The sequence below is a fragment of the Lutra lutra genome, chromosome 18, assembly GCF_902655055.1.
Source record: "Lutra lutra chromosome 18, mLutLut1.2, whole genome shotgun sequence".
Classification (NCBI taxonomy): domain Eukaryota; kingdom Metazoa; phylum Chordata; class Mammalia; order Carnivora; family Mustelidae; genus Lutra; species Lutra lutra.
The window spans coordinates 35,913,747-35,931,636 of NC_062295.1; the positions used below are offsets into that span (position 1 = coordinate 35,913,747).

General features: G+C 54.9%; 1 protein-coding gene across 2 annotated transcripts; it reads left to right on the forward strand.

The window, feature by feature from the left end:
• Positions 1 to 5,185: 5,185 nt before the first annotated feature.
• On the forward strand, positions 5,186 to 12,589 carry ZNF853 (zinc finger protein 853). 2 transcript variants are annotated; one of them, XM_047713186.1, is made up of 4 exons: positions 5,186 to 5,341; positions 6,110 to 6,232; positions 9,080 to 9,290; positions 9,510 to 12,589. In XM_047713186.1, the coding sequence occupies exons 2-4, from the start codon at positions 6,148 to 6,150 to the stop codon at positions 11,215 to 11,217; spliced, it is 2,004 nt and encodes a 667-aa protein (XP_047569142.1). In that variant the 5' UTR covers positions 5,186 to 5,341; positions 6,110 to 6,147; the 3' UTR covers positions 11,218 to 12,589. The 2 variants fall into 2 exon arrangements, with proteins under 2 accessions (XP_047569142.1, XP_047569141.1); XM_047713185.1 differs by having other exon boundaries at positions 5,191 to 5,341; positions 6,115 to 6,232.
• Positions 12,590 to 17,890: the final 5,301 nt, after the last annotated feature.

A 17,890-nucleotide genomic window follows, 5' to 3' on the forward strand; every position in this document is an offset into this window, starting at 1 on the left:
GCCATTGTCATTCTAGAATCCATGCCCAGTCACATGTAAGAATAAAAACTTTTTATTTTTTTAAGATTTTAATTATTTATTTGAGAGAGAGAGAAAGAGAGTGAGCACAAGCAGGGAGGTTGCTGAGGGAGAGGGAGAAGCAGATTCCCCTGCTGAGCAGAGAGCCCAATGCGGGGCTCAATCCCAGGACCTTGGGATCATGACCTGAGCCGAAGGTGGACGGATGCTCAATCAACTGAGCCACCCAAGCATCTTGAAAGAAACCTTTTAGACATGAAGGCTCCCCAGATTTTCCTTGCCATGTACTCTCTCTCAGGAAGAATGTGCTCCCCGGAATGAGGGTCAGGATGTTCAACACTAGTGACACAGCCTTCCCATCCCTGTCTTAGCTCAGAAATGTCTGCATTTCCAACGCAGGCTGGCAGGAGGCTTGCTTTCATCACCAAATGTGCCAGCTCTTTGCCTGTTGCCTCTTGACTCAATCCCCATCCTTCCTTATGCTCCATTGCTGGAGGCTGGAAGATGGGAAATGACATTTCCCCAGGCTCCCTTGCCAGCTGGCCTCTGGGTAGATTCTGCTAATGGGAAGCACCACAGAGGGATCAAAAGTCAGGACGACAGCAAAGATCTTTCTTGTTCCTGGGGGACCCGTCACTGGCTGGAGAGTCTGGGCTGGTCATTTCTTGCTTACATAGCCCAGTTCCCACAGTGCCTACCCCAACCTTGTTGATACGGCAGTTGTGTCTGTCTGTCTATAATATCATTTCTCCTTCTCACCTCTCTCACCCTTCTCACCCTAGAGGTCCTAACCTCTAGGTAGTTCCTCCATCCCCTGTGTCATGCTCCAGCCCTTTTAACGTGTTTGTGACCACTGTCCTGTATTAAATGTTCTGCTTAATTACTTACGAGTTCTGGTGTTTTCCTGACCAGATGGATAGCTCAGGCTGAGTGATGTTCCAGTGTCCTGTGGTTACACAATCTGGGACACATGGCCTCCAAGGCCACAGGGCAGGGGAGGCGTGAGGCAGAGATGGCCCACCAGCTCCTAAGTGCTTTGGCTTAGACATAGCCCAGGTCACTTCCTTTCATAGTCCCCTGGCCAAATTATTCATTTAACCACAGCTGAACTCTATGTAAGACTTGGAAATATAGGAGAAGACTTGGAAAATTTGTGAGTGCTAAGTGTCTGTAGGAGGACTTCCGAAGGAGGGAGATGCAGTGTGAGGAAACAGAGGAAAGCAGGAGAGAGAAAGAGCAGGAGACACCGAGTCCCAGACTGACAGAGAGCATTCCAGGGGGCAAACTGCCCAATTTGGGTCCATAGGAAGGAGGCTCCAGGAGGGATGTCTGGAAACAAAATGAAACAAAGAGATTTTCTGACGCGTTTGCCCAGGTGGAAATTTGGGTTTATGGGCATTTAGAGAGACAAAGGAGAATGCAGGAAGATGTTTCAGGAGATTCTAAGACTGAGTCAAAGCAAATTTTAAAAAGGAGAGAGAGAGAGAGCGCGCGAGCAACGAGGAGAGATTAATTTAGGAAGGATTAAGAGTTGTATAAGAAAGGAACTAATACAAATCCTTTTACTGGGCTCAGCAGGGAAAATATTTACAGAGATGTATTCACGGGAATGGTACAGGTGGATTTCCCCCGACTGTGCTAGAACCGGAGAGGTGTGGTCCCGTCCGAGACTTCTGCAGCTGACTACCAAAGTTGGTTCAGATGCCCCAAAATAAGGGCATCACGCCCAGCAAGACTGCCCCCAATGGCAAGTCTGGGAGTCCCCAGGCTGACTGGCTACAAAATCAGGGATTCCTTCGACCTACTCAGGTTGGGTCATTAACTACATCAACTCACAGAATTCAAGAAATTATTCTACTTACGAGTACTGTCTTACTTCAAAGGATACACGGCAGGACCAGCCATGGTCTCTGAAGAGAACCAAGGTCTAGGAAGAGTCCTGAATGTAGAATTTCCGTGTCTTCTCTCTGGAAAAGGAGTGTCTGTTGCCAACCAGGACGCTCAGCTAAATCTTGGTGCCCATAGTTTTTCACTGGTGTTTCATTGCATAGGCATGATGGCTTGACTCATTGGCCATGTGACTGACCTCAATCTCTAGCCCCAGCAGTTGGGTTGATATCCCCTGGCTCAGAGCCCCAACCCTGTAATCATGTGGCTGGTCTTTCTAGTACCACCAGCCCCCCGTCCTGAAGCTAATCCAGCCACCTCGCCCCCTGAGTAACAAAGATGTTCCTATCCCTGGAGAAATTCCAAGGGTGTAGAAACTCCATCCCAGAAAACTGGATAAAGACCATAGAGATTATTGTAGGCAGGAAGAAGACATGTGTATGTGTGGCTTAAAGGATTGAATCTCCATCTCCCGGACTGGGATGTCCATAGATTCTACGTAAGACGGAAAGAACAAATAATAGCATTATAAGCATATTATTTAAAAATGGCAAAAAAAAAAAAAAAAAGAAGAAGAAGAAGAAGAAGAAGAAGAAGAAACGGGAGGGGACTTGGAAGCAAGGAGAGGTTTTTATTATTGCTAAAGCCTCCCAGAACAATTTGACTTATTCAATTCAGTATGTCTATTGTCTGGACAAAAAAATTAAAGGGAGAGGGTTGCCTGGCTGGCTCAGTCAGTTGAGTGTCCAACTCTTGATTTCAGCTCAGGTTACCATCTCAAGGTTGTGAGATTGAGTCCCGGGTCGGGCTCAACACTGGGTGTGGAGCCTGCTTGGGATTCTCTCTCTCCCTCTCCCTCTGCCCCTCCCCACCCCCTTTGCTCACTCTCGTTCTCTATCTCTCTTTTAAAAGATTTTATTTATTTCTTTGACAGAGAGAGACAGAGAGAGATCACAAGCAGGCAGAGAAGAGAGGGGGAAGCAGGCTCTCTGCTGAGCAGAGAACCTGATTCGGGGCTCGATCCCAGGACCCTGGGATCCTGACCTGAGCTGAAGGCAGAGGCTTAACCCACTGAACCACCCAGGTGCCTCAGCTCCTGTTCTCTTTCTTAAAAAAAAGAAAAAATTAAAGGAAGAAAGAGTTAGAAAAGGGGTGGCTGTTGTTTGTGGGGTGCTCAGTCTGGGTCATGGACAGGAGAAATGTTCTTTAGGATAGAACTGTTGATTTGGGAAGACACCTTATATAGGTTTTGATGATGTAGAGATGAGCAGCAAGCCCGGAGTCAGAGAGGAGGCAGACGATGAGGAAGGGGGAACCAAGGGTGGTCCCTGTCATCGACCACCAGACAGCTGTCCAAAGCTGCCTAGAGGTAGAATAGCATGAGCGAGTCAATGATGCGGAGGTCCCTGGTGACGTTACGGGGAGCGGTCTGGGTGGAGTGAAGGGTCCGAAAGTTGGGGAAGAGGAAGGAGGGACAGGTAGATGGAGATACGGACAGAACAGCTATGGGGCATCTTTCCAGGCAGTCTGGCCAGCAAGGGCAGGAGAGAGAAGGGGTTGCTTGCTTTTAAGATGGGAAAGCTGGGAGAATGAGCTAAAGCTCTTGGAAAGAAGCCAGCAGAGAGAGAGGTTAAAGATCCAAGGAATGAGTGGATTCTCTGGATTGTCTCGGCAGGAGGTCTCCGTGGAGGAAGGAAGGTGGAGACAGCTCTGCTCCCAGCCCTCCCGGGGGAGGGAAGGTGCACAGCCCTCGGGCCAGAGAGGAGATGCTTGCTTATCCGTAAACCGTAAACCCCGGCTAGCAGAGTGCTGTCCCCATTCCACAGATGCAAGGGAATAATCTGCCCCATTACCCAACCAGAAGAAGCCATTGTGAATCCAGAATTTTCTGCTTCCAAAGCTAGGCTCTTGCTGCACTGGTTCTCCTGAGGAGGCAGAACTGGTTCTCGGGCATCGAAAGCATCCAGTCTGGGGGTGAGGAAGGGCTGGAGAAGTCCTCAACTCCACAGCCACAGTATCCAAAAACGGAACAAGGGGGCGGCCCTGCAAGCATGGAGACCCTAAAGAGGGAGGAGGACATGACCACACCGCCTCCCATGAGGCATTCCCATACTCTAGCCCAGGACCACCTCTCCAAGGCCAGATCTTGGGCTTTTTCAAGAGAATTGGAGTATCCCGATTTTAATGTGAACTCTCCAGGTTTCGGGTAGTGCAGCAAAGTGATGGGATATCAAGATGGTCAGGTAAGGCTTCCCTGAGGAGGAAACCCCTGATTCAGGCAGGGGTCAGCTTGGCCTGTCACTGGAGGCCTCAGCACAGAGCTACTGGGCTGGGGACCTGGGGAGGGCTGAGGTTGGGGTGGTGGAGGAAGGCCTGACCCGTGGGGCTTGTGCACAGCGACAGTGAGCCCGGCTTACCCTTCACTTAAAGAGGGTGGCTCCCACCTCCCCATCTGGTCCTTTGGGGTCCCAGCCCCACTGTTCAAGCATGCACAAACTCTGCCCCGCCCCCGCCTCCGCCCACCTGCCCTGTCTTCACCATCCCAGGCTCCAGGAGGAGGGGTTCAAGGGGCCAAGGGGGCGGCCTCTTTTGGGTCCAATGGTGGGGGGACGGATTGGGGCCTCCCCATTAGGTGAGTGTCCTCTAATGGAGTGCTAATGAACCCCAACCTGGCCCCGGGCCAGGGGCGCCCCGAGGCTGCACCGGCCCCCCCCGGGGGGGTGGGGGTGGCAGGGCCGGGCCGGGAGCCCTGTGGGTGAGCGGCCGGGCCGGGAAGGGTTAAGCCCACCGAGCTCGTGGCGGCCTAGAGCGGCGGCGGCGGCGGCGGCGGCGCGGGGGCCGGGGCGCGGGGCGCGCGGGTGGCGGGCGGGGGACAGGATGCGGATGCCGGGGGGACTTCCTGTGCCGGCCCCGCCGCCCCCGCCCCGGCCCGGCCCGCTGCCCGCTGCCCGCCGCCCGCCGGACGCAAGCTCGGGCGGGCGGGCGAGCCAACGGGACCCCGGCGCGGGTCGCCCCCCGCCCGCCGGCTCCGGGCACCTGTGGCCGCTGGCGGACCACGGCCGGACCCGAGCTGATCCCCGGCTGGGCCGAGACCGGTGTCGCCCGGCACCCCCCGCGGCCCTCGCTCGGGACCCGCGCCCGGCCGGCCCCCGGCCCCCTCCCTGCACCCCTTCCCCGGGAGCCGACACCAACTTCAGCTCGCCAACTCCGCTTGGCCCCTTTTTGGGCCCAGGGCGACCTCCACCGCCCTGACCGCGACAGGCCCGCCGCAGTGCCCAGAAAGGCCCCCGGTGGCCCAGCGCCTCCCCGGCTCTTTCTGGATGGAGGCGCCTCAGGAGGGAGCTGGCTGACGCTCCGGCCCGCGCTCTCCAGCCGCTGCTGACCACACCTCCCCTGGAGAGGAGGCCGCTGCGAGGAGCCGGAGATGCTGCCCCAGGTGGGCCCGGCGGAGGGGGGTGGGGAAGCCGGGGGGGGGGGGGCTGGGGGGCCTGCTCTCTGGAGGGCTTCTGGACTGGATTCTGGAAAGGGGAGCTGGAGTTAGGAGGGGAAGCAGGACTGGATGTGGCGACATCTCCGCAGGGGCCAGGGTGGAGGCAGGAGAGGGCTGAGGAACCTTCCAGACTTCAGGAGCCGGTGGGCCAAAGCTGCTTCCATGGGTTGTCCTCCTCTGAAACCTGCCTTCCCGGGGAGCTGCGGTGGCACCTGGAACCTGTGGCCCACTGGTGGCCTTGGAAGGCTGGGGTGAACCCCAACAGTGGTTTGGGAGGCAAGAAACCAGGGAAGGGAACACACTTGTCAGTGCTTTGAAGGGGGCGGTGGAACGGGAGATGTTTCTCTTTTTTCTGCAAACTTCCTCAGATGTCCCTGGTGGGACTCCTGCTCCCCAGCGAAGGCTGGTTCCCACAGTCGGATCTCAGTGAGGAGCAGGTGCACCAGCAGCCCCCCTCAGCCTGGGGCTGAGCGTGGGCCCTGCAAAGTCGGGAGATGAAGGAACTGCCTCTGCCCCGGGAAATGAATGGGCCCTGGGAGCTGAGCCTCCAGGCCGCCCTGCTCCTCCCTTCCCCAGCTGTGGATTGCACTGTCCTCCTTTCCAGGCTGGGTGGAGATGCCGGCTCTGGGGTTCAAGGAGGAGATGGAGGGCTCTCTGGCAGTCAGTGTCCCTGGGGTGGGGACTCACCTGAACAGCTTCCTTCCTTCCTCTCAGCACAGCTGGCTCCCCGGGATCTTGGTCTGAACGCTAGGATGGAGCTGGGGGCCGCCACTGAGACCTTTGTGCTGGAGCTTCGGTGTCTTGAAGATGGGGGCCCGGGGCCTGGCACCCTCTCAGGTAAGGGTCTGGAGAGGGGTATGGCTCTGACCTAAGCCGGGAGATAGCCCTCAGACCCCCTTGAGGATCTTTTGCCAGAGCTCCAGGGGCTACAGGGTGGGGGGCAGCCTGCTGTCTGCAAGGGTGTTCAGCTGGTGGTTTCCAGGTGGGGAGGGCTGGCTGCAGCCGCTCACGCCCCGCCCACTGCCTGGAACAACACTGGCAGGTTGGCCTTAGGATTTTCAGAGGTGGCTCTGTCAGGCTGTGGTTTTGCTGGTGACAGGCTCTTGACAGTGCAGACATTTCACAGCCCATGCCCTGGACCCCGGATGTGTGCTGGCTGGGAGCTGCTGCTGTGTCCCCAGTGGTCAGGTAGTCTCCACTGTCCTCCCACCTGTCCTGGGCTCCAGACTCATGTTCTCAGATTGAATTCAGGGGCTCTCTCCCACTGCCGCCTGTACCCCAGGCATTGGCCCCCCTGGCTTCTCTTTTTCCTGGGGCCTTCTCTGACCTTGTCCGCTTTTCCTGACCTTTGCTTCCATCCATCTTTCTCCCTTTTTGCCCAGAGGCAAATGTGGCCCTGTAGAACCTTCCAAGATGCCTTCTCCCCCTGGGACCCACTCTGGTCCAATTTCCCTCTCTGTCTTTTGAGGGCACTGAGTGAGGTCCAGGCCAGGGTTGAACAGCATGGAAAGAACCAAAGCAATTGGAGGGGTTGGGTGGGGATGTGTGGATGAAATGAGGGATCTTCCAGCTCAAATATTTAACCGACAATAGTCTTGCAAGGGTATGGTATGCGCCTCAGATGACAATAATATGTTTACTAAAACATCATCGTTAAAAATGCTGATGTGACTGTAAGAAGCCAGGACCGGCCACACGGCCAAGTGCTGTGCTAGAAATATGAGGACTGACACAGAGGCACAACGTGTCCCTGCTGCTCCCAGAGGTGGCGGGAGTGGCTCAGACCTGCTGGGGAGTGGAGGGGGGAGTGGATGGACAGGTTTGCGTGGCTGTCTTTGTCACCACGCGCCTACTCCTGGCTGGTGTGCGTATGTGAAAACTACTTGTCTGTTAGCCTAAGCAAACTTATGAGGAATAGTTTCCTAAAAGGAAATTACTTACATGGAGATATCCCTTGGTTTTATTCTGTCAGTATACTCCTGGAAGAGTGGCCAGAAAGCAAAATGTTATAAATCGCACCCCTGCTTTCTGTTACAAAACTGAAAATATGAGGTGGTAGGAAGAACGACCGTTGAAGGCAGACTTGGGAATGGAGCAGGCCTCTTTGATTTTCTGGTAACACAGTATGAATGCTCAAAACGGGAAACGACGTGTGGCTATTGGGCAGTGACATGGGACAACAGAGTGACGTGTAGGTGGCAGGAGTTACTGTACACCTGTACAGTGCTGGGCCACACCTGTCCCCCCTTGAGTCCTCACTGTGTCCCTGAGAAGGGTCGCTGTCCTTTTGCAGACAGGGACACTTGGGTTCCCAGAGGTTACGTGACTGGCCAGTCACTGTGCTGACATAGGACTATGGGGTTAGCCCTTTCCATTCCAGACTAATAGTCTCAAACGTGTCCCATCTCTAGGCTCCTTCAAACAGGGCTAGCTCTGTCCTTGGCATTTCCCAACTGTTCGTCAGTTTGTGAGCGAATTTCCTAACCCACAGGCAGAGGGATTTGTCAGGCACATGCTGGGTTCTAGAGGCTAGGCCCTTCCTGCCTCATGCACGGAGCTGGAAGCATGGGTATCCTGAGGCTGTTACTGATGGGGCGGGGCGGGGGTGGGGGGGATCTGGGGCTATAGGAGACTGACAGCCACTAACTGGTAGAGTTAGGGCCTGACCTGAGAACTTCCCACTGGAAACCTAGTGCTCTCTCTGACACTTCAGGGACTTTTAGAAAACATCTGTGGTAATACTTCCAAGTAACTTTAGAGAGATTCTTTAATACTGGGGCGCCTGGGTAGCTCAGTTGTTAAGCATCTGCCTTCGGCTCAGGTCATGATCCCAGGGTCCTGGGATCGAATCCTGCATCATGCTCTCTGCTTAGTGGGGAGCCTGCTTCTCCCTCTGCCTGCTGCTCCCCTGGTCATGCTTGCCCTCTCTCTCTCTCTGTCAAATAAATAAATAAAGCCTTTTTAAAAAAATATTTTATTTATTTATTTGACAGACAGAGATCACAAGCAGGCAGAGAGGCAGGCAGAGAGAGAGGAGGAAGCAGGCTCTCCACCGAGCAGAGAGCCCGACGTGGGGCCCAATCCCAGGACCCTGGGATCACGACCCGAGCCGAAGGCAGAGGCCCAACCCACTGAGCCACCCAGGTGCCCCAAATAAAGCCTTTTTAAAAAAGAGAGAGATTCTATATTATTTATGGAGAAGGCAAGTTTGCTTATTTAAGGCATGACCCTAAGTGAGGTCAGAGTTCAGCATGGGCTTGTGGCTTAGCTGTCAGGGTGACTTGTTTGCTGATTCCCACTGGATGGTAATTAAGCCCAAGAGACTTCTCAGGGAATGGTATTGGAAGCCCCAGATGCCCAAGCTCTTGTCACTGCCAAGATCTAAGCATGGAGGCTGTGTGGAGGGAGGCCCAGAGGAGAGGTCGCCAAGCCAGAGTCCAGAGTGACGCGACCCGCAGATCTTCGGACACATTTCTAAGCCAACCCCACGCCTCTGGGCATTTCAGTTTCTGCCCCGGTACCATGGCCAATTGACCTGGTCCCTTTGGGCCCCTGCTGAGAGCTCAACAGTGTGTCCTAGAGTGGCAGTACGTGGGGCAGGGTTAGCGGGGAGGCCATGGGGGTCTAACCCTGAGAGCTGCCTGTGGATCCTTCTCTCCTGGCTTCCTGCCATTTCCACTGCAGGTGGCAGCGGTGGGGTTGAGAGTCAAGAGGAGGAAGAGGCTCGGGAGAAGAACGGCAGCCCTCCACGGCCAACAGGCTCAGCCCGGATGGGGGCCAGGGGACTCGCCGATGAAGCACAGCCCGGACAGCAGGACCCGCAGCGACAACAGCCAGAGCGGCTGCAAGAGCAGCTACCGCAAAGCCCGTCGTCAGGACTGCAGCTGGAATTGCAGCAGCAGCAGCAAGCTGGGCAAGGCCGGCTGCCCCAACAAAACAAGGACCTGCCCGGAACACCCCAACCTGTGCCCCCTGGGCAGCTGAGATCACAGCTGGGGCTGATGCAACAGCAGGAAGGAGCACAGGAGCAGCAAGAGCAGGAGCAACAACAGAAACGGTTACAGCAGCAAGAACAGTTACAGCAGCAGCAGCACCTGGAGCAGGAACAGTTACTACAGCAGCAGCAGCAGCAGCAGCACCTGCGGCAGGAACAGTTACAGCAGCAGCAGCAGCAGCAGCACTGGCGGCAGGAAGAGTTACAGCAGCAGCAACCCCAGCACCTGCAGCAGGAACAGTTACAGCAGCAGCAGCAGCACCTGCAACAGGAACAGTTACAGCAGCAGCAACCCCAGCACCTGCAGCAGGAACAGTTACAGCAGCAGCAACCCCAGCACCTGCGGCAGGAACAGTTACAGCAGCAGCAGCACCACCTGCAGCAGGAACAATTACAGCAGCAGCAGCAGCAGCACCTGCAGCAGGAACAATTACAGCAGCAGCAGCACCTGCAGCAGGAACAGTTACAGCAGCAGCAGCAATACCAGTTGCAGCAGCTGCAGCAACAGCAGGAACAGCAGAAGCAGGAGGAACAGTTACAGCAGCAGCAGGAGCAGTTACAGATGCAGCACCTGCAGCAACAGCAACAGTTACAGCAGCAGCACTTCCAGCAGCAACAGTTACAGCACCTGCAGCAGCAGCCGCAGCAGGAACTATTAAAGCGACAGCAGCAGGAGCAGTTACAGATGCAGCACCTGCAGCAGCAGCAACAGTTAGAGCAGCAGCAGCTGCTGCAACAGCAAGAACAGTTGCAAGAGCAGCCGCCGCCCCGTCCCCTGGAGCCAGAGGAGGAGGAAGAGGTGGAGCTGGAGCTCATGCCGGTGGACCTGGGGACAGAGCAGGAACTGGAGCGGCAGCGGCAGGAGCTAGAGCGGCAGCAGGAGCTGGAGAGACAACAGGAACAGCGGCAGCTGCAGCTCAAACTGCAGGAGCAGCTGCAGCAGCTGGAGCAGCAGCTGGAGCAGCAGCAGCAGCAGCTGGAGCAGCAGCAGCTGGAGGGGCAGCAGGAGGTGCAGCTGGAGCTGACCCCGGTGGAGCTGGGAGCCCCGCCGCAGGAGGTGCAGCTGGAGCTGACCCCCGTGCAGCCAGAGCTGCAGCTGGAGCTGGTGCCCGCCGCAGGGGGAGGCGGGCCCGCGGCCCCGGGGGCTCCAGCCGCCGTGGTGGTGGCCCCGCCGGGCTACGTGGTGCTGCAGGAGCTCATGGTGCTGCCGGCCGTGGCGGCGCCCGCCGTGGTGGCCATCCCGGGCCCCGCGGGCAGCGCGGCGCTGACTCCCGCCCGGCAGCGGCGGCGGCGGCGCGCGCGGGACCGGCCGACCATCTGCGGGGAGTGCGGCAAGGGCTTCAGCCGCAGCACGGACCTGGTGCGCCACCAGGCCACACACACGGGCGAGCGGCCGCACCGCTGCAGCGAGTGCGGCAAGGGCTTCTCGCAGCACTCCAACCTGGTGACGCACCAGCGCATCCACACGGGCGAGAAGCCCTACGCGTGCTCCTACTGCGCCAAGCGCTTCAGCGAGAGCTCGGCGCTCGTGCAGCACCAGCGCACGCACACCGGCGAGCGGCCCTACGCCTGCGGCGACTGCGGCAAGCGCTTCAGCGTCTCGTCCAACCTCCTGCGCCATCGGCGCACACACTCGGGCGAGCGGCCCTACGTGTGCGAGGACTGCGGCGAGCGCTTCCGCCACAAAGTGCAGATCCGGCGCCACGAGCGCCAGCTGCACGGCGCCGGCCGCTCGAGAGGCCTGGGTCTGCTCCGCAGCACGCGAGCCTCCACGGGCGGACCCCCGCGCTCCGAGCAGGCGGCGGGGGCCGCTGACAAGGCGCCATGACCGTGACCGGTGGAGACGGGCGGCAGGGGGCGCGGGCTTGGGCCTGAAAGGGCGTTGGCTCCTCCCGCCTGCCCTGATGGGTGGCCATGGCTGGGCTCCCGGCTCTCTCCCTGCTCAGCAGAGGGGAGGCCACGTGCACACACACACACACACACACACACACACACACACACACACACGGCCCCTCGGAAACGCTCCAGGCGGGGGAGAGCTGCTGGGGCCGAGTGGCACAGGTGTCACACATCGGGATGAACGGCACGCTGCACAAATCTGTGACTGGGTACCGATCCTCAATCCTCAAAGAGTCGGCCGGATCCCTTCCCCCAGAAAACCGGACTTCGTGGAGGGGAGAGCCACGGGAGAAAACTGCCAGTGACACGTGTGACCGCTGGCGACCTTAGACATGCCTCGGACACTAACCAGGGAATCAAATGTATGTGGTAAAACGCACACGGATAGGATTTGATCCTGGTGAAAATTTCTTCAAGGAAAAAAAAAATGGGGAGAAAAGGAAATTTATCTGCACTTTGTAGAAAACCGATCAAGGCATTAAATTGTCCTCAAAGGCATTTGCCTTGAAAGTACTTTCTAGAATGAGAATGCATCAGGGTGGATATCATCCTGATTGAAATGTTGGTGTTCATAAGCACAGGGTCAGTGCCCACTGGGTCAATGCCAGGAAGCCCTTCCTCGGTGGAAGCTAACCCTTCCCTCCTGGGAAACCCAGGGTTTTAGCAAGTGTGGGAGGCAGGCTCTTGCCCTCTTTGCTGCCAAGGTCCCACGCCCACGGTGGCGTGTCCAGTGTCTTCTTGAGCAGGAGCCTGTGGTTGAAACAGAGGGCATTTGGAGAATGCTCTCTAAGGTCCAGCTTGGAGAAAGAGCTCTAAGATCCCTCCCCACCACCACCACCTCCCTGCAACCCTCCAGCTCTCGGCTTCTCTGTTGCTTATCCGGGGACTAAGCCCATGGGGTTGGGGCCTTGAGACCCAGGAGTGGGGTTCTCCTGGGCTAGGCTATGCAGGGCGCTGGCCTGAGCAGATCCTGCCTGGTCACTGGTGGGGTCAGAGGGGAAAATTGGGGGGACAAAGGTTGGAGGCAACATAAATGCTCTTTACAACGTTTACAAAATTGTCCGGGGGTCTTTATGAGCATAGGCAAGGTTAATGCCTGTGGGAAGGCAGGACGGTGGAGGAGGCTGCCTGCCCCTTCTGCCCCCAAGTGCTTCCTGCTCTTGACTTCCCATGTGTGGCTGCTTCCATCCTGCCCCTCTCTTTGCTCCCTGCTTCTCCTTTACTAACACAGCCTGCTACATTTTACAAATGTGTTGGTTAAGTGAGAAACAAAAATTGAAAAATAAATTTAAATGAGGAAATGCGTTGTCTTGTCTCTGTGTTTTCACGGCCGGGTTTTGTGTCCTGCTCCCGGTTTCATTTCTACAGAAGAGTTTCTGGGTTGCCCTAGAGCAAAGGGACTTCATATTCAGTCCCACGCTCAGTGCTCCTCACCCCAGACTCCGCTGGCCTAGGATGTTGATTCTCTACCCACATCTTGTATGGATCCTTCTGCATCCCTGCTCCTACCAGCCTCCCCTGGCCCTTTCCTTGAGTAACATTCTGTAATCTGCGTCTGGGGAACCCAGGACAGGGGCCCACGTCCAGGTGGGTAGGCCAAGCATGTTGGAGGGTGAAGGCCCTGTGTTGGGTGGGGTTTGTCCCAGGTGCAAAGGAGGCAGCCCCCTGGTGTTGACAGGCATTGCTGAAGAGCTCACAGCCCAGTAGGAGAGACACATGTAAATGGTCATACAGTGGGATGGGGGCGGGGTGGGGGACAACAGAGCACCTGACTCCGACATGGGGGAGCCAAGGAGCCTCAAAGGAGAAGTCTTAGCTGGACCATAAAGTGCTTGCAAGGTGAGGACAGGTGGGACTAGAGGGGAAGGCGATTCAGACAGAAGTCCCAGGGTACACTGGAGGAGAGCCAGAGAGGGCCTGATGTGATTCGAAATGGTGAGAGTTTCCTGATGGCTGGGTCATAGGTGTTATAGGAGACAGGTGGTGAAAGGAAAGGGAGAGATGGGGCTAGATTTCATGGAACCCGTTGGCCCCAGACTCCCAGATTCATCATGTTTACTGCCCCGACTTCACCCCAGACCTTCTCAGCATCCCTGTCACCTTTGTTAGGCTTCTCCATTCCAACAGGCATCTAAGACTAGGCAGGCCTGCCCTCTGTGCCCGCCCCCCCATCCCCAGTAACTCCTGACTCTGGAAGCCCAGCCAAGTGTGGTCCCATGAGTCAGGCTCTGTCTCCCATCCACCTGCCCCTGATCCCTGCCCCCATCACCCCATCACCCAACTCCCCCAACCTTGCTTTTGCCGCCTAACCACAAACCAGCTCGGTGTGCAGTCCTGGCTACTCTCCACCTCCATTCCTATCAGCAGTCTGGGCAGCAGAGACAGGAATAGGCACCTTCCTCCATGCCTAAGAGGGGTGGGAGCCACAGCACCTGAGCTGTCCCTCACTCCTGTACTTTTGCCTTGAACAAATGTCACAGCAGAACCTTGGTGCAATCCATGGGGTGGCTTGGTCCAGAAGCTGCGCTGCCCACCCACCTGCCCCCAGCCAGAGTGCCTAGGGCCCATGTCCATGCTCCCCACCGCAGCGTCCCTGCATCATGAGCCCCCATCTGTGTGGCTCGTCCCCATTTATAGCTCCCAGGGCCAGTGCATCCCAGACTTGGATTCCTGTGTCAGGAGTAGGGGATCCTGGTTGCAGAGATATCTGACAGGCCGGGCCCCAGGGCCGTGTAGCAGGGAGCTGGGGTCCTCACCTCCCTTGGCCCTGGGAAGGGCTCCCTGTCCACCTGCCAGTTGTAGTTCCACCCATGTCCAAGGGTTCTTTCTTGGACTTGAGTCAATGGCCATCACGTTCACATCACCTGTGCCCTGCTTGTTGTGGGGGACCCTGCTTTTCAGTGTTTAGATCACTCCTCTAATTTATGTTAGTTAGGCCTGGCTAAATCATGTGTGTTGGGAGACATGAACACTAAGAAATGACATTTTGTTTTTTTAAAGATTTTATTTATTTATTTGACAGAGAGAGAGAGAGAGAGAGCACACAAGACGGGAGAGCAGCAGGCAGAGGGAGAGAGAGAAGCAGGCTCCCCATGGAGCTGGGAGCCCGATGCAGGGCTCCATCCGAGGACCCTGGGATCATGACCCGAGCTGAAGGCAGCCACTTAACCAATGGAGCTACCCAGGTACCCCCAGAAAAGAAGTTTCTTAATGGTTGGAAATTTCGTAAAGGGGTCCAGACTCAAGGCTGGTTCATCAAGTGAAAAATTACGATGTGATTTTTTTTTTAAAAAGCTCACAAAATTACCAAGAGTGCTATCAGTCTTAATTTTTCATATAATGATTGTATCTACAAGGGTTTGCAAAAGATAAGGATTAAGGTTTTGTGAGGGGTCAGGAAAGGGCTCCAGGGTTTATGTACTTTAGGGACTAGTGCTAGACAGAGGGACCTGGTGTGAAATCCTTCTTGCCCCTCGGTGATGTGTTCGTCACCATAATGACAGTAGAGCAGGGTGTCATGTTGCTTTCTTAGCAATTAGGTAAATATCTCTTTGGGCTGGCCCTTGGGCTGTATTTGTGTCATATCAGGAGCTGGCTGGCTAAGCCCTGGATTCTCTAAAATGGAAAATCCCCAGGGAAGGAGATAAAATCAAATCTCTAAAACAGAAAAGAGCTGGACTCTTATTATTGGTCTTTGCTTCCTTTCAGTCAGCTTGGTATCTTTTAGGAAATACCCGTGTCTCTCCAGGGAGGACTTGGGGATTGGAATTCCAGTCACCAGTTACTATGTGATAATTTTCCTTGCCTGCAAAATGGGAGCAAGAGTGTCCATAGTTCTGGGTTATTGTGTATCAAACACAATAGGCGAAATAGTACAGGCAAAAGGGCAAAAGGGTCCAGCACACATTAGGCCCTTTGAATATGTTCGTTGCTTCTAAAGCAAGAGTCAAACACAAATTCCTTCCTCTGGTTGGATTTCCCGAGATAAGTCTTCCTACTATTCCAATGTTAAAAAATGTAGACATTGTAGAAATGAATCGTGAGCACCCCAGATGGTAGAAGGGCATAGTTATGCCCTTAGGAGCCTCCCCTGCAGGTAGGATCTGGTAGGGTCCCCAGCCTCCACCCAGGCATCTCTCTAGGACCTGAGGACTCGTTGGTCTCCCAGATTTGGGTGTTACAAAAATCTAAAGCTCAGGAAGACCACACAGAGCTCTTAATTCCCAGCCAAGCCTGCATCTCTTGATTCCTCCTTTCAGTGGCTGGCAGCACCATCTACCTGGGGACATGGAGACCCAAGCCCAGGAGTCCTTCTAGATGTCTCCTGCTTTATCTAATGCCCTCTGCTTCTGCTAATGATTGTTGTGCAATGGTGACTAAAAACAGCATATTATTTCTCATGTCTCTGCAGTCGCCTGGGCTCAGCCGGGAGGTTCTTCTGCTCTGTGTGATGTCATCTGATGGTTCGGTGGGGTGAGACGTGGGTTCATCATGAGGCTGGTAGTTGATACTGGTGGTGAGCTGGGAGCTCAGTGGGGCTGTCCCCCGGAGCAGCTCCACATAATCTCTCTCTGTGATGTGTGTATCTCTCAGTAGAGTCTGGGTCCCAAGAGACCTGGGCTTGGGATCTGTAAGGCTTCTTATGATCTAGCCTTTGAAGTAGTGGAGTGTCACTTATGTCAAAAGCTAATTATAAAATGAAATCACTGTCCCAGCCCAGATGGAGGGGTCATAGTATCGAGCCCCACATCGGGCTCTGAGCTGGGCATGGAGCCTGCTTGGGATTTTTTCTCACCCTCTGCCCCTTCCCCGCAAAAAAAGATAGAAGGCATCTGTAAAAATAAATGCAGTGGAAACAAAATGCTGTGGTTAAAATACGGCGAGCCCCATTTGTCTGGTGGAAGCTCCGAATTCAAGGCTTGCCCTGTCTTTGTCTAAAGGGTGTTGAGCGAATATGGGAGAGGTGTTGGAGACCAGCAGCCCTGCCGAGAGACCTTCTCCTGGACAGTATCAGAGGATGCGGAGGAGAAGCAACAGGAAGACAGGAAAGGCAACAAGGTAACAACTGGGTGTTACTGAGAATCCTTCCCAGTAACCCCTTAAACCATCTCTGTCCCACATGACCTGTAGGAGAAAATCTGAATTCCTTACCTAAGAATAAAATGCTTTTCAGGTTCTCTCTGACTCCCCCCCCCCAACTTTTAGGCTCCTTCCTACCACATTCTGCCAGTCCCTACAATCTCTGGTCATAAGATTGACTTACCCTCCCAATTTACTCTCAACTTATTCATCTGTTTTAGGAATAAGTAAAGAAACAATGGCGCAATAAATAAATATATAAACACACATCAAATTTGAACAAGTCCATTTAATCTTTTTTATTTTATTTATTTATTTATTTATTTATTTATTTATTTATTTATTTATTTGACAGACAGAGATCACAAGTAGGCAGAGAGGGAGGAAGAAGCAGGTTCCTTGCTGAGCAGAGAGCCCGATGCGGGGCTCAATACCAGGACCCTGGGATCATGACCTGAGCCGAAAGCAGAGGCTTTAACCCACTGAGCCACCCAGGCGCCCTAAGTCCATTTCATCTGAGCCCTGGTGATTTCTGTCTCTTGCCCCAGCAGTTATGGGCTTATGGGGTTGCTTGAGAGGTTCAGTCAGGACAGGGGAGGGAAGGAACCAGATGAGGTGGGAGAGGGGGTGAGGGGAGGTTGTCCACGACCTTGGGCAGCTGCTGGAGCAGCCCGGGACCACCCCCATCAGGATGCCTCTCACCTGAGGACAGTAACACCTTAGTTTTTATCAACCATTGCTTCACTGGGCTTTCCTGGTGCTCATTGCTGAACTCAATCTCGACAGATTTCCCAAATCCACCTGGAGAACTAATTTTAAAATACCTTAAAAAAAAAAAAAAGGATGTAAGAAATCAAATGGTATCCCCAAAGCATAGACTTCTGCATTAATACACATTCCATGTCCTTGTTATAGATCTGTAACAGTTTGGGGGCCTGTAAAGATGTAGTCGTGAGATGGAGTTTCCCAGAGGAGTCTTCTGCCTAGTTCCTGCTTGGCCCTCCAGGGGAATGATGCCACCACCTTCAGGGACTGGCCCCTGGTCTGGGCAGAGCTCACTCCCACTCAGCTCTTAGGAGTTGCTCAACTCTCTCCTCCTGCAGGAAGCCCTCCTGGGCTCTTCCTGGGCTCTCATGCCATGGATCGGCAAGGAGCCCAGCACAGAGGGGTGCTGACCAAAGTTCCCACCCAGCCCCACATTCCCATTATGGGGGGATGACAGAAGTGCAACCACTCAAAAGAATCAGAGCCAGAAGGTAGTTAAAGCAGCAAAAACAGATTTTATTCAGGACCTAATGCAATGGGGAAAGCGACCTCAGAAGAGAATTTGGATTCAGCAAGGACAAGAGAAGATTCACAGGAATCTTTTCACAAGGAGCAAGGTAGGGGGAAGTTGGTGGATGTACATTTACTAAGACGTGAGAAACATCAGGGATAGGGGGAGATTCTAGTTAAACAGGATTCTTGCTGACGGCAAGCCAGGGCAATCAGACCTCACAGTGGCTGAAGGGTGAGGTGGGGGT

Bases quoted from the DNA above. Each gene is read 5' to 3' on its own strand.
- ZNF853 (XM_047713185.1), top strand. The intron at 6,233-9,079 runs GTAAGGGTCTGG...TTTCCACTGCAG, and splicing joins GGGGCCTGGCACCCTCTCAG to GTGGCAGCGGTGGGGTTGAG. The intron at 9,291-9,509 runs GCAGCAGCAGCA...GGAACAGTTACT, and splicing joins GGACTGCAGCTGGAATTGCA to ACAGCAGCAGCAGCAGCAGC.